This window comes from Oculina patagonica, chromosome 7 (genome assembly GCF_052425735.1).
Source record: "Oculina patagonica isolate OP01 chromosome 7, crgOcupat, whole genome shotgun sequence".
Taxonomy (NCBI): Eukaryota; Metazoa; Cnidaria; class Anthozoa; order Scleractinia; family Oculinidae; genus Oculina; species Oculina patagonica.
In genome coordinates, this window is record NC_135764.1 from 19,756,228 (window position 1) to 19,771,451 (window position 15,224).

Sequence of the window (15,224 nt, forward strand, 5' to 3'; positions counted from 1 at the left end):
ATTGACCTGACATTATAGGGTTCTGACTGCTTTTTGACTGTTTTCTATGAGTGAGTCAACTGAGCTACAACTTGTTGGCTATTTGCCTGCAGAATCTTGGGCTTACAATCTCATTGGAAAATACCAAACAGCAATTAGTAATGTGTTCAATAAGTATTTGTCTGTGTTTGGTGTATTGTAGAAACTGTTCAAGATACTGAATGAGAATAAAAATAAAATGTTCTTGTGTCTTTACCATGAGTATCGGCTCAGTCAGATGGTGCCTTTCATAAGGTTTTGTGGAAGGCACCGTCCTTAACTTCATTTCTTGTAAAATGGAAACTTTCATACAAAATAATGGCATGTTACAGGGATTTTGACATTCTTTCCCCTTCTTTTCTCCCTTATCTTCACCACACTCCACCACTGAAGAGTAAAACAAGAGGTACAAAGAAAAGGTTTTTATAAATTTGATTTATTTTATACCTCAAACTTCCCTGTCATACACTTATGACCTACCCATATAATACACGACACAGTCTTTTGCTTTAAAATTTCTTTTTCCGCCTCATCATTGATGTTTTTCCTGACAGGGCTCTACCATTAATGAACAGATCAAGCTGAACTTGTAAATGTCTTTTCACTGTAGTCGATTTGATGGAGAGTTTTGTTAAAGAACCATTTCTCTGTCTCCTAGAGTTGCAAAGTAGCTATCCACTTTTTCCTTTGACACGGCTTCGATATTACTTGGCTTCCACTTGGGGCTGTTGTCTTTGTCCACTAAAACTGAAATAGAAAGACAAGATTCAACATACATTTGAGACAAATGCAAAATAACAGAGCCTTATCTTGACATTGTACAAATACACCTCATTACTTCACATATTCCATGCTGGGAGCTTCACTCTTATAAATGAAAACTATGTTTATTTATTTTCTTCCCAACTTGGCAACTTAGAACTTGTTTTGTGAAAGTGAACTTTAGTGAATAGCAAATGTGCTAAATGATCCTTACCTGCTCTTATTCCTTCATAAAAATCATTATCCTCCTGCAAAGCAACAGCAAAATTGTATTGTAAATATTCTGAATGACTACACTGTATGAGAGAACAATTGATTAAAATTAACCAAAAAAGTCTGCAGATTCGAGTCCAGTGTTCCATCAGGCCAGAGCTTACCCCAGTTTCCACAGCAAGAAGTGACTAGGAGTATTTCTACTTTCCCTGGATGGGATGCTAGTTGTTATACACCTGGCTCCAGTTGTTCAAAGGCTGGATAACGCTATCCACCGGATAAATCGCTATCCAGTGGATAGCCTAGTATGTTTTGCTTACACTTACCCGCTGGATAGCGATTTATCTGGTGGATAGTGTTATCCAGCTTCGAACAACCAGGGCCTGGGTGAAGAGAGGCAATAAGAGAGTAAGTGTTTTGCCCAAGAAAACAATGCACTGCCCTGGCCGGGGCTAATGAACCCAGACTGCTCAATCTGGAGTCTAGGGTGCTTAAACTATTAGGCGACCACGCCTCCCACTTCTCTAAGTATGCATAGGACCAGACCAGTTTCAATGGCTCTTTTTCAATGTTGTGTACTGTAATCTGTTATTATCCAAGCTTCCTTTGGCACATGTTGGGAGAATATTGGGTCACCTGTCTACTTGAAAATAAATTGATCTTGTGAGAAGAATTTTTATGTTGATCAGTCCTTAGAATTTACTTTTGGTCGTGTTTCTCGAACAAAGACTTCTTGGGCCTTCCATGCTATTTTCAATGGATTTTATCTTACCACCATCTGCATTGATAGTAACACGCTTCAACACAATTATGCTTACCATACACCTCTGGGTTAATCTGTATTCCATCTTCAAACAGTCCCCTAGGCTTAATTTAGCTCCCTCTTGCAACTGTCTTAATGTTATCTTCATGGATATTGGGGACTTAACAATAAAAATAAAAGATTGCAGTTATTAAATCAATCACAACATAAACAATGCTTTTTGGAACAATTAGATTCATGACGAGGTGTTGAAAAAAGGTCAAGTAAGGGTTCAAGTTATCAACTGTATCAGTAAGAAAACGACCTGGAGTGAAATCAAAAATGTTGGAGTTAGCAAGAGGTTTGGCTGTTGAAATCCATTTATATTTATTTTTTTTGGAGGGGTGTCAGAAAATAAATGAATATTTATACTAAATGCAAATTCCATAATGTGCAGGTATCACTTACCATTTTATTCAAGATCTGAAAACACAGAAAAAAATATATTACTGTCAGAACAATTTTTTCCTGGGTAAAACAAGCAAATGCTATCAATTTTGTGTTTTTCTTGACTGAATAACTAAGTTTGGCCAAGTAACACCATTACTCACTCCCAAATACATTTAAATTTTCAGCACTTTAACAACTGCATAATTGCTAGATGGAGGTTGGGTGCCTGAAACATCCAGGAGCTTCCATTATTGACAGCCAGCTCCTAGATGGAGACTGCTCCCATGGCTGGCAAATCCTGGCAACCAAGCTATGAGCCCCCATGCTAAAGGGGAGACAGGCACTCGTCACACAATGGAAAGAGAGGGAATGAAGCTAGGGGGAACAGCTTTGAAGATGTTGTCCCACACTAAACAATGAACAATGTAAATTTACGCTTTCACTGTCTCAGCCCGAGGACATATGGCATCCTGGCACATGCGCATATAAAACAGCACTGACTAGCAAGGGAATGAAAGTGCCCTTTGTTGTTAACTATGTTAAATTGCATTTTAACTGCATTATATACACAGCCCAAACAATAGCCCTAAACAACAACCATGTACATGTATGTCTAGCCACTTCGAACATAATCCACATTACCTCAGTTTGTTTTAATGCCCACTCTGAGCCATCTTCCTTCAATGCCTGTAAAATTTCCTCTAAAGTTGGTCTGTCAAAGCAGCTATTTTGCAGATAAAATGCTACACATTCATGGAAATAGATAACATTCCCTGGTACAATATACATCAATATGTAATGACTGGGATCACTTGTTTTATTTACATACCAAGAATAATTATTGTGGCCACAAACTAATTAGTCAAAAGTAGTTGACGCATTGACTTCGCCTTGCAGTTTTTTATGGCAAATTAACCATTAGTTTTTTAAATCTCACCACACTCTGCCAAAATAGCCCCTTCCCCCATCCAATGTTGTATGATTGTAACAAAGGGCTAGGGGATATGGGGGTTGGGAAAGAGGGGCAAATAGGGTGAAATTAGACCAAATCAACACTTTTGTCACTTATTGTAGCTTTGAATATTTGTAATTAATTATTTTTTATTCAATTTCATATCAAACATGGAATAAAATGTGCTCACGCCTGTTATGTCTTCATAAATCATGACCAAAACTGTGATTTTATGCAATGTGAATAGGGGACCCTCTCAAACCCATGATCACATGTCTCAAATTGTTTAGCAACAAGCTCCTTTAGGTGGCCCCTATTAAAAATACATGTACATGTGCACAGTATTACCTACCTGTCTATTTGTTGTGTATATTTTTCAAGTACAAATTCTTTTTGTCCCTCAGAGCACTGTATAGTAAAGAGATGGATTTTACATGTAGCTATAATTTCTTATTACATATTACAAGTATATCTCTGCCATACATTTTGTTTACTTTTGGTTCCAAGAATTTGGTGATCATTAAAAGGTCAAAGGTACTAGTCAAAGGTAGCCCGACCAAGTAAATTATAATTACTTATAAAATTTAATTGTAATTATTACAGTTGAATCCTGATTTCATCAAATCAGAAGCTTAAGAAATCAGGGGCAAGGTACGATATTGTTAGTGTTCAACTGTGTGAAACAAATCTTGGTTCAAGTAATTGGTAGGCTCAAGAAATTGGTTAAAGAAATAGAGATTTCCATGGTAACAGTCAGACTACAAGCCAAGTTAAAATAAAGTTCGAAATCATGCAGAGAAATTTTTTGTCAGTTACATTTTCGTGCTGATGTTCTCATTTTCATTTGAACTATAAAGTTAACATTATTTTTTGTGCCACCATTTCAGACAAATCGGCTCCTACCGTTTTGTCATAATCATCCAAGACTTCTTGTACACTGTTCAGCTGTGGATCGGTAAGTTTGAGCAGTGATGATTCCAGATCTGTTAGCTTCAAATAAAACAGAATTTTTAGGAAATTTCATCAAACAACTAAACCAGTTTAAGGAGCACACTGTTAATTCAAGATCACTATTATTACAAAGATCTCCACACAACTTGAGATCAATTAAGCTACGAAAAATTACATCATAATGTTTCCAAAGATGTTACACATGTAAGCATGAATGAAGAAATCTAAGATCACATGCATAGCAGGCACTAGTGGTATTCCATAACCCGCAATGAATATTTCTGACTAGTAATTAAATTTTGCACGCTAATTTGATCTTTTCTTTAGTTTTTGAATAACCAGTACTTGTTATTGTTGCAATTAACAAACACTTCAATTTTCCTGTAACTGATCTAAAATTCAATACCTTTTCACTGGTGACAAAGTGTGTGGCTACTCCAGCATGTTTAACATCATAACCTTTTAACCTTTGACCTGAAAATTTATAACACAACTACATCAATGTAAGTCAGTTAAAAGGGAGGGGTGGATACCTTGAAGAAGAAAGGAGTTTGTGTAACCAACATAGACAAAAATAACAGATCTGCTATTTAACCATCTGGATATTATAAAACAACTGATATTAAATAACACAAGGCAAGATTGGCTATTTTATGCCCAGTATAAGAGCCATAGGCATTTAGGATTTCAGCAGGTTGGGGTAGTTAACTATTGCACAGGTTTAATTTTGCAGATTAGTGATTTTCTGTGTTAACTCTAGATCTGGGATCTTTATAGCAGATACTGAAACCTCGCAAAAAATGGCAAAATAAGAAACTGCAAACCAATGGTGTACCACATGGCACACTCTAGATTGAGTTACTATAGGTGAATCACAAACATTCATAAACAAGAGAAACAGACTGAATAATATTATAGTTTTCATCAATGTGTTGTTCCAGAAAATATTCATACCCCTCCCATGAAAGAAAATCCCCCACACCTTTGGAAATTCCAGTTTTAAAAGCTCTATTCTTTCTTTTAATGGCGTGGGTATGGATATTTCCTGTTATTGAATAATATAACACAGAACATGACAAAAATGTTACTATAATTTCTTGAGTAAGAAAAAAGGGGGGATTTTTTTGGGCAATTTGGGGCCTTGGACCCCTCCCCTAGTTGTCAGGCCAATCACTTATTCCTAGTTTCAGTAGGCCAGTATGAAGTGACTCTAGGAGTATTTCTACTCCCCCCTGGAAGGAATGCACTCCACTGCAGGGTTACCCCCAGCAGTAAATTCGCTGGTATCCATTTCTTCTTCTGGTTTGTGAGAGACATTGTGAAAGTTAAAGGTCTTGCCCAAGAACACAACACATTTTTAAATGGGTTGTGTTCTTGGGCATGTACTAAGCCTAGAGCCCATGATCCAGAGTCCAGCATACTAACTATTAGGCTACCAAGTAATTAATGAAGTTCTCACCTGTTAAAGCAAGGTAAAGACCTAACTTTCCTTTCATCCTTGGTAAGACATACCCTCCACCAACATCAGGAAAGAGACCTTTAATAATTAGAAAGTAGCAAAGTAAATAATTATTAAATACAGTGGAACCCCGATATAACGATATGCCAAGGGAGCAGTGAAATTATATTGTTATATCAAGGAATCGTTCTATTGAACCTCCCGATATAACCGAAAAATAATCGAAAATATCGTTATATCGGGGTAAACCTAACAAGTACTTCTTACTGCATATAAAAGGAAAATAAAGAGGATAAAGTTGATAAAGAGGCTTAAACGCTAAAACACAATATCATTTTCATATATCATCGTACAAAACTGCTTACAGAAACGTAAAAAGCTGTTAGAGAGATTACTCCATTACTGAAATGTAATTGCTTTACATTCGATGTTTTGTTTAAATTGTGACTGCATGTGTATACTGATTATATCGTTACATCGGGAAAGATTTTACGTTCGGTTCGCTAAATTCTCATAGTTATATCTGGATATCGTTATACCGAGGATCGTCATATTGGGGTTCCACTGTAATGTTTGTAATTGACAAAACCATTTTGACTTAATCTAAATCCAATAATTATACTATTTCATTAATAGAGGTGAATTTGACATATATCATTCTTTGATATTTTCCAAGTTCTGTGACACTACACTTCCCCACAGCCATAGCTAGCGAGTCTCTAGGCTGCCTAATTGACCCCCCCCCCCCACACACACACACACACACACCAGGTATGGAATAAAGTAATGAAACTCTACATTTGAGTGATTAACATTGTAACAGAATAACCAGATTTCGCCCTTGTACCATGGTCAGACAAAGAAAGATGTCAATTTGTGGCTAAATCACTTCCTGGCTAATAGAAAAAATAAATAACCGTCTTCTTTAAAAAATATCAAGTGGAGAATACTCTGGAAATTGATCCTTCACTACGTGCCAGGGGGCAGGCAGGCATGTGGGCATGGGGGTGGAAATTAGCCTAGGGAGTTACATAGTGTTTTTAGGTGTACCTTATTGTTACTTATTTTCGCGGGACTTAATTTTCGCGATTTTCACGATTTTCAAACAATCGCGAAATTAAAGACCCGTGAAAATTTATTTCAAACGTTTTCTATTGTATTTTTTATGTTAATTACGTATTTTTGACCAAATCGCGAAAATAAAGTCCCGCGAAATATGTCCGTTTCATTTTCGTGAAATTAAGTTACCGCGAAAATAAGTAACAATAAGGTAGAATGTATTTTTGTGTAATCAAGAGAGTTAAACTGTGGAACTCTCCATGGAGAAGATGGGCCCAACTTATTACCCTATGACCATTCCTGTTATACTGCTAAGAAAAGAAGTTTATTGGTTTACTGTTATAACATACCTATCGCTGTTTCTGGCATAGCAAATACTGTGCTCTCTGTGGCAACTCGGAATCGACCATGGACAGACAAACCGACACCCTGAAGATGTAGAAGATCAAGTAGTGATAGTTTTCACATGTTCAGTACTTATTGGTTGTCATGGAAACCAAAAATGCAAAAGCATCTACTGCACAATTTAAGAGCATAATTAAGCAAAATTATCACAAATGCTCTGACCAGTAAAGAAAATTTTACACTGTGAAATATGGAGTTGTTGGCCAGTAAAACAGTGAGCACAATCTCATGATTCACAGCTTAACTAATAATTTAGATCAGTAAATCAAGAAAAAATGCAGTCAGTCATTTTTTAACTTTAATATTCCATTGCTCTGCCATCTTTCTGGAGACAGCAGTAATATTTTTCAAAGCAATACAAAAAAAGATGGAAAGAAAGAGAACTGTATTCATTACCTTGACAAGCAGAACAAAATTTTTTGAAAGCTCTTATTAGTATTTACAAAAGTTATAACCAACTTAAATATTTGTGTCACTCACCCCTCCCATTGTTATTCCATTAATAAATGCCACATAAGGAGTTTGCAATGTTCCTGGAAATCAGTTTACAGCAACAAAATCATAAAGCCACTTTAGACACTTGTCAATAGTAAAAAACACACAGACAATAATTGAAGACTGGCGGGAAAGAATGGCCACTGGACTTTCTGGCTAAATCAAACATTATCAAAACAGCTCCAAATTGCGCATGCAGGTTAGTTTACGTGTGCTAAACACTACATCCTTTGTTTCATTTCACTGGTCGTTCGCTCGCTTTTAAAAAAATTACACATGCAAAAAAAGGCATTTTGCAAGCTTACGTTCTCCCAGTCAGCCAGTAGTCTGAGTTTTCCAACGCATCGCGTGTACATCTTTCCCTGCAGGGTTTTCTAAGCGTCTACGGAAGGCGAGAAACCATTTTACAAGCATGTCCTCGAATCGCTGCTGCCACGTTTCTTGTTGATTTGAGTAGAGTAGGACTGGATACTGCATTGTGACGTAAGGTCACATGTTAAAGGCGGAAGAGTTTGAATTGAGCGAAATGGCACCTACTGAAAGTAAAACGTAGAAGTTTATAGTTTTCGCTTAAGTGCGGCTGCCAGGTGGTTAAAGGACATCATTAAGTCTGAATACCCGTAAGTTTGCAGCATCGCTCGAAGAACTGAGCGATGTTTCTGCCTTTGTTTTGTACAACAGCGGAAAAAATGTTGCACAAACCAAGGTAGTTTTGAGCCTGGCCGCATAAAAAGCCTAAAACAAGAGGTTTCTTCCGGGAACTTCCTCAACGCGAGTTTTGCAGGGTCCGCCTGGGTGCTGCCGCGACAAAGTTGCCGAGAAGTGACCTGGTTTTAGACTTTAAAAAATTCTTTATAGGTTTGGCAGGGGACCTTCCCTCGCAAGATTTTTTTTCTGTGCCTCATTAAATATTCATCAATCAATAAATCAATCAATCGATTCGTGCCTTAGTTTATCTTGTTTTCACGGGATTTTGTAGATGCATGTGTGATGATGTAAGGAGTGGAGATAGAAGTGAGAGCAAGCCAGTGGCACTTAACTGAAAGCAAAACTAGTATAATGTGACAACACGAGCAAACGTATTCAATCAACAATCAGTCTTTATTTTACTTTCACCTCAAGTTACAGCTAACGGTAACAGATTACAATTTTATAGTCTTGCCCGAAACAACAAAAAGCAGCTAACCGCAAGCAGACTGCAGTGAAAGCTAGCCACTTGAAACGCTAGCGCTAGCGCTAACCCTAACCCTTAAACTTGGGTTTAGCTTTTTAACCCTAAATTTGAAATGAAACCCTAGCGTCAGACCCTAACCCTAACCCTTGGGGTTAAGGGTTAAGCTTTTTTCGCTAGGGTTAAGCTTAGGGGTTAGGGCTAGGCCTGTAATCCCAAAACTTTAGCTGGTTTCATTGTTTTGTGGAGAAAAGGTTTTCTTTTGTTTATCGTTTGTAAAAGAAAAGTCAAAAAGACGCCGCACCGGCAAAAACCTTGTCTTTTTGCATGTGTTATTTTTTAAAAACGAATGAACGACCAGCCAAATGAAACAAAGGACAGTGTTAAGCACACATAAACAAACCTGCATGCGCAATTTGGAGCTGTTTTGATAATGTTTGATTTAGCCAGAAAGTCCAGTGGCCGTTCTTTCCCGCCGGTCTTCAATTATGACTCACCTATGGCATGATTTAACATGTATTCCTCTTTGAAGAACACCTTAGTTAGTTCATCACCCTTCTTTCCAGCTTCTGCAATTGCTGTGAATTTTGACAGAAAGTATTTTAAAATCAAATCAATTTAAGACACAGCTTTGGTTAAAGAGGTTTAAGTGTAATTCAATTCTCGCCTAAGATCGGATAACTGCACAAAAAATAAAAAGGTCCCAGTTATTATTCCATTCAAGCATACCTCTCACATCGCCGCCTGCACAGAAGGCACGGTCGCCAGTTCCTTTAATCATCACTAAACTAACAGCTGGATCAACATCCCATTTCTGTCAAAATAAATTAATTGAATATAAAATTAACAAACTGTTCCATTTTCAACAACATTGTATAGTTTAAATAAAATGGGTTATTCCAGTCACTTTGAGCAGTTTTCGCTTGAGTGTCGTAAAACCAAAACCAAAGTAATCACTCTGGCCAATCACAAAGGACACTGTGAACCCAGTGAACTAATCAAAACTCAAAGCAGCTACATTTAGCCAACACAAAGCACGAGAAAACGTGCAAGAGCGAGTCACAATTGAATTTAGTTTTACTTTTGATTGGCTGAGAAAGTGGCGCAAGAGTTGTTCCTGTGTCTTTTACTCCCACTTTCTGCCCTTTTCCATAGCCATGCTCTCCTCTTTGTCCCATATTTATTGTGAAATCTAATGAAATGTTGCAAACTTTTACTTGTTTTCTCCTGGTTCCTGCCACATTAGGGATCCCACTTCGTGCCCTCTTTTCTCCCAGGCTCCCGCCCCCTGTCCCCCTCCATCATAAGGGCACCTTGTTTCCTATAAGAAGTGTAGTGGGATTGCAGTACCGGTAAGTGAAGTACATAACCTAATGAACTAAACAGTAAACGTTTATTAAAGGAGAGTTCTTACTTGTAGTACTGGATAGATCTGCCTGATCATGTTCAAATTCAGGGCATTCAATGCCTTTGGACGATTCAGTGTGATCACACCAACTTTGTTTTTGATTTCAAGTAACACCTCAGCATCCTGAAATATTTGAATACAGTGCATTAAATATGAAAATTATTAACACTGGGTGTGACAAGATCAGCTTCAGTTAATACAACACTTGGAAAACTTTGTTTATTACCATTTCTGCACTGGTTGATGACATCCTCTGAAATAAATATGAAAAATATTAGGTTTTAGTTAATTTAATAATATTATTTATCCATGTTGTGGTTGTTTATCTTTGGTTTAGAATTTTTAAACCAGTTTGATTTTATTTTTCATTGTCTTAGGCCCTGTTTATACGTCGAATTTAATTCAGACGAATTTAATTCAAATTAAATTCGTCGAGTATTCGACGTTAATTGCCGCCTGATTTAGACGTCGAATTTAATTCAACCGAATTTAATCCCTCACCCAAGTCTTCAGCACTTCTGACCAGTGGCGGGGATAATTCCCGCCAAAACTAACGGGAGATCGCTAAATTTTTCGGAGCGCGCAGATTTAACCAAAACAACCTGGCGAGGTTTATGAAGGCATTATTGCTGGAGAAAATATCCAGAGAAAGACAGCGGAGAAGGCAGCTGTGACGTTGAATGTTGACACTGGTAGTGATGAAGAAAAGGTTCCTTGCGCAAATTGTTTATCGATTTGTCTACTGTTACAATTAGTTGAAGATGATGTTCAGCGTCACCGGAGTTGTCGTCGCAGTATCAGAAATATACGATGGTGAGAATTAGACTGGGCGACATATGATGAAGGAAGATTCAAGAAAGCGTTTCGAGTGTCAAGAAAAACTTCCAACTTTATTTTAAAGAGCATTCGACCCGACATTGAGAAAAATACCGTGACAGAAACTCCCACAGGAGCACACTGCAAACAGTAACCAACACTTTTGTTTGCCTCCCATCTCACCGTTTCTTCATTTTCTTCAGCAATCGAACATTCCAAGCAAACATACACACTTCTCCCACAAGCTATGCATGAATATTTTGTGGTCCTGTTGGAATTTATGCAAGTGGACAGCATTTTTTCCTCCACAACCGACGACATATATCAACAACGTGCGAAAAACGTGAGAAGACGTCTGTGCGCATGCGACATGAACAAAACTTTCCATGAATCTACCACGGGCTCAATGGGGATACATTATGATAATGTATGCATTTAATTCGATGCGTCTGTTGTGCGACGTCTAAACTGAAGACGCGCTATCGATATTTTAATTTACCAGACGAATATAATTTGATTTATACGTCGCACAATCGTCGAATTTAATTGCTAAATGGTCCTTGAATTATTTTCGTCCCAATTAAATTCGACGATTGTGCGACGTATAAACAGGGCCTTACATTCATTAACATAGTCTGAAACAAAAGGTAATAAAAATATTAATATTGTTACAACACTTACTAGATGTCTGCATAAAGTTCTCAACCGTTGGCAACCAATAGATGACGATCTTAAAAGGTGATGTGTACAAAACAAATAACAATTAATATTTATTCTTCAAAACAGGTGGGTCACCCTCTGAAAATGGGGAAGCCCCTCACAAGAGGATACCCCATAATGGGACACTGCCATGAGACGTTACATTTTTATCCACCCCCCCCCCCCCTCTCTGCTCTGCTCCCTTAGGGAGGGAGTTCAGATTCTATCTTCAAAGAAGCTCACAACAATAAAGGGTCTAACATAATTGAGGGCGTGATAAAGACTGTTATCCAATTGCAGTGTACATTTTTTAAACCTAAGAAGCAATGTTGGTGATTGTCTAAATAGCATAGTTAGGATATAATGGAATTCAAATAAATACAGAGTTAACAGTCGGTATAAATTCACAGGCCAAGGATGCAAAGTTAATAATACATTTTCTTCGTAGATTTGCTCAATTGACAAAAGTAGATTGCGTTATATTGTAGTGTGTGACTTCCGATAAACGACATATGATATGCGGGAGCTAGCTTTTAAGCTGCGAGAAAGGTCAGTCTTGCCCACCGCGGCACTTATTATTAAGGTTAGAGTTAGAAATTTCTGTCTACTTATTCTAATAGATCCCATCATATGTAATTAGTCTCTTTTGTTTATACATTGTAGTGTTCCATTATAACTGCACTGGAGTATTTTGCTTTTGTGTTCTACGCAGCGATTTCTTGTTATCAAGTTAAACTTGATTTTGTTCGACTGAAACAGACAAAAAGCGAGTGGACAAAAAGATCGGGTCGGCCGTGCGATGACAATAAGTGATTTCCTGACGTCATCGCTTAAAAATCAATCCTTCAGATTCATTTTTCAAAGGGGGGGAGGGGGGGGGGGTTGCAGATAAAAAACGGAATGTCCCCATTAGAAGACACCTCCTGTGTTTACCCCAGGGTACGGGCACTGGCACTGAACGATGATGAGCTCACGTGATAGTAATGCAGGTTGATCATTCGCTCAGTGAGTTATTGCTTACAAACAGGAACCTTTATACCGTATTTATTCGATTAAGCGCCCAACCTCGAATAAGCGCCCACCCTGTAGGTAGGAAAAGTTAATAAGCACCCAGCCTCAAATAAGCGCCCACCCCCACCCCCTAAAAAATGACATGCACGAGAGGAGTAAAATGAGAGGTGTGAAATTGACTAAGTACTACACAGAGACTACCCCGAAGACCAAGCTTTCTCAATAATTTACAGAAACTTTCAAGGATCAGTAAAAATTCGGCTCTTGGACATCTTCACGTTCTGTTATTATTTACTTTTTTCTTGCAAAATAAGCGTACTACTTGCTAAAAATGGTGAAACTTTAATAAGCGCCCAGCCTCGAATAAGCGCCCACTCTCAAGGTCCAAAAATTTAATAAGCGCCCAGGGCGCTTGATCGAATAAATACGGTATTTGGTTTGTTATATTCAACCCCGGCGGGTATTCAACATATCAAAATGTGTATTATTTTAAGTTTCCTTCCAGGGTGAGTTTGAGACACTGGTTTTATCCCAGCATATTTTTTCGAATCATTATGGACTGAATGCGCGAAAACAACAACAAACCTTAAGCCTAAACTCTTGTGTAAGATCAGGAGTTTAATAGATTCAACCGGCTAAGCTTAACCGGGGGATATAACCCAGTAACGTATTGTGATATTATTTACGATCGTATAAAATGATCACTAGAGTAGTATTATCACCTGTTTATCCAGCGTGTTGGAAACATCAGGTCTTTTTCAAGCAAAATTAGTCCTCTTCAAATCACTGATGGCAAGTAGTTCGTGGTCAGTTCGCCTTCGTGGGACAGTTCGGACAGTTCGTGATCGAGTGTTACACAATCTGCGACTTCCGTACATTTCGCGCGTTGGTCAGCGGCTTCGCATCTACGTCATATCATTTGTCCTTAATGCGCCCCTCGTTTTTACCCGGGTGGTCGGAGGCACTTTGCCGACACTTTGCCTAGTTCCTAGGCCTCTATTTTCGTCGCGGTCAACTCGTTTCGGGTCACGTGGTCCCAGATACGTCACTGAAACGAGTAGTGACGTCAGCAATACCGCGAAGGCCTGGGAAAAAAGCCGTACAGGAACTAGGCATGGCCAAGGAGGCACTCAAAAAAGTTTGATACAACCTTTAACCTTTATATACCATTTTGACAGGAAAGGTACCCCTTTGGTATACCTTTTACTGACAAAAAGGTTGCCTAGCTGCCTACACGACGACATATACCTAAAACAGGAAGTCTTCTGTTCGTTACCAGAAGCATATCACCTTGGTTATATGCTTCTGTCAATACATACCGTATTTATTCGATTAAGCGCCCAACCTCGAATAAGCGCCCACCCTATAGGTAGGAAAAGTTAATAAGCGCCCACCCCTTATAAGATTGAAATTGACTTAGTCCTACTAAGGGACTACCCAGAAGACCGCGTTTTCTTAATATTTTACAGAAACTTTCACGCAACAGTTAAAATTCAGCTTTGGTACATCTTCACGTTTTGTTATTATATATTGTTTTCTTGCAAAATAAACGTACTTTTTGCTTAAAAATGGTGAAAATTTAATAAGCTCCCAGCCTCAAATAAGCGCCCACCTCGAATAAGCGCCCACTCTCAAGTTCCAAAAATTTAATAAGCGCCCAGGGCACATAATTGAATTAATAGGGTACAGTCAACTCTCTCTAAGACGGACACCGTCGGGACCGGCCCCAACTGTCCGTCTTATAGAGGTGTCCGCCTTATAGAGAGTCGAGGTAACGTGACACCAGAAATTTTGAGACGATAAAGCTAAACGGCTATGCACAACGAATACACGTCTGTTTAAGTCGCTTACGTTAGCAAAACCTATAAAGTGGAACAAAAATAATATCAGAGATTCGACTTGTTTGTTAATAACAAACGGTGATACTTTAAGTAGAAAACTAAATCTACAAGTTTAAGCAGAGAAGTAATGCGTTTTAGCGGATTTTTTTGGTAAATTTGGTATTCTAAAGGCGCTGACCTGCTATGCTATATGTCCGTTGGCGGTTTCAAAGTGTCCGTTGTGTCTGTCTTAGAGAGGTGTCCGTCTTACAGAGAGTTTTCTTACAGTAAAATGACTGAAAAACGGCAGGGACCATAACCAGGTGTCCGTCTTGTGGAGGTGTCCATCTTATAGAGGTGTCCGTTAAGAGAGAGTTGACTGTATACCCTAACTTGCTGATATCCCTACCCTTTTTTCCCGGGGGGGGGGTACTCCCTATAATGGCCTATACGGGGAGGCTCCGCCCGAAAGTGGTACCTTTTTCAGGCTCCAGGTATATAAAAGGGTAGGGATTTCACAAGTTTAGGTATATGAAAGGGTAGGGAAATCTGCCATAATGTTATTTTAAAAGGCCTTTATATCATATATTTCGAGCAGACGCAACTTTTGGCGGTATCGTTTTAATTTATTAAGCGCTACATAAAAATAACAAGAAAACTTCCCGTTTTAGGTAAATGTGATGTCGTGTAGGTATATGAAAGGGGTGCCTTTTTGCAATAAAAGGTATACAAAAGGGGTACCTTTTCTATCAAAATGGTATATAAAAGGGTAAGGGGTTGAATCTCCGGGCGG

The 15,224-nt window shown here is 38.4% G+C and overlaps 1 protein-coding gene across 1 annotated transcript; it reads right to left on the reverse strand.

Moving 5' to 3' along the window:
* Positions 1–425: 425 nt before the first annotated feature.
* LOC144661112 (3-hydroxyisobutyryl-CoA hydrolase, mitochondrial-like) lies at positions 426–13,467 on the reverse strand. Its single transcript, XM_078521820.1, has 17 exons — positions 13,334–13,467; positions 11,583–11,631; positions 10,312–10,338; positions 10,092–10,208; positions 9,407–9,491; positions 9,175–9,255; positions 7,492–7,544; positions 6,957–7,035; positions 5,548–5,625; positions 4,495–4,562; positions 4,041–4,127; positions 3,490–3,545; positions 2,828–2,909; positions 2,204–2,218; positions 1,812–1,916; positions 995–1,028; positions 426–765 (listed from the first exon to the last, which is right to left on the reverse strand). The coding sequence occupies exons 1-17, from the start codon at positions 13,357–13,359 to the stop codon at positions 650–652; spliced, it is 1,158 nt and encodes a 385-aa protein (XP_078377946.1). The 5' UTR covers positions 13,360–13,467; the 3' UTR covers positions 426–649.
* Positions 13,468–15,224: the final 1,757 nt, after the last annotated feature.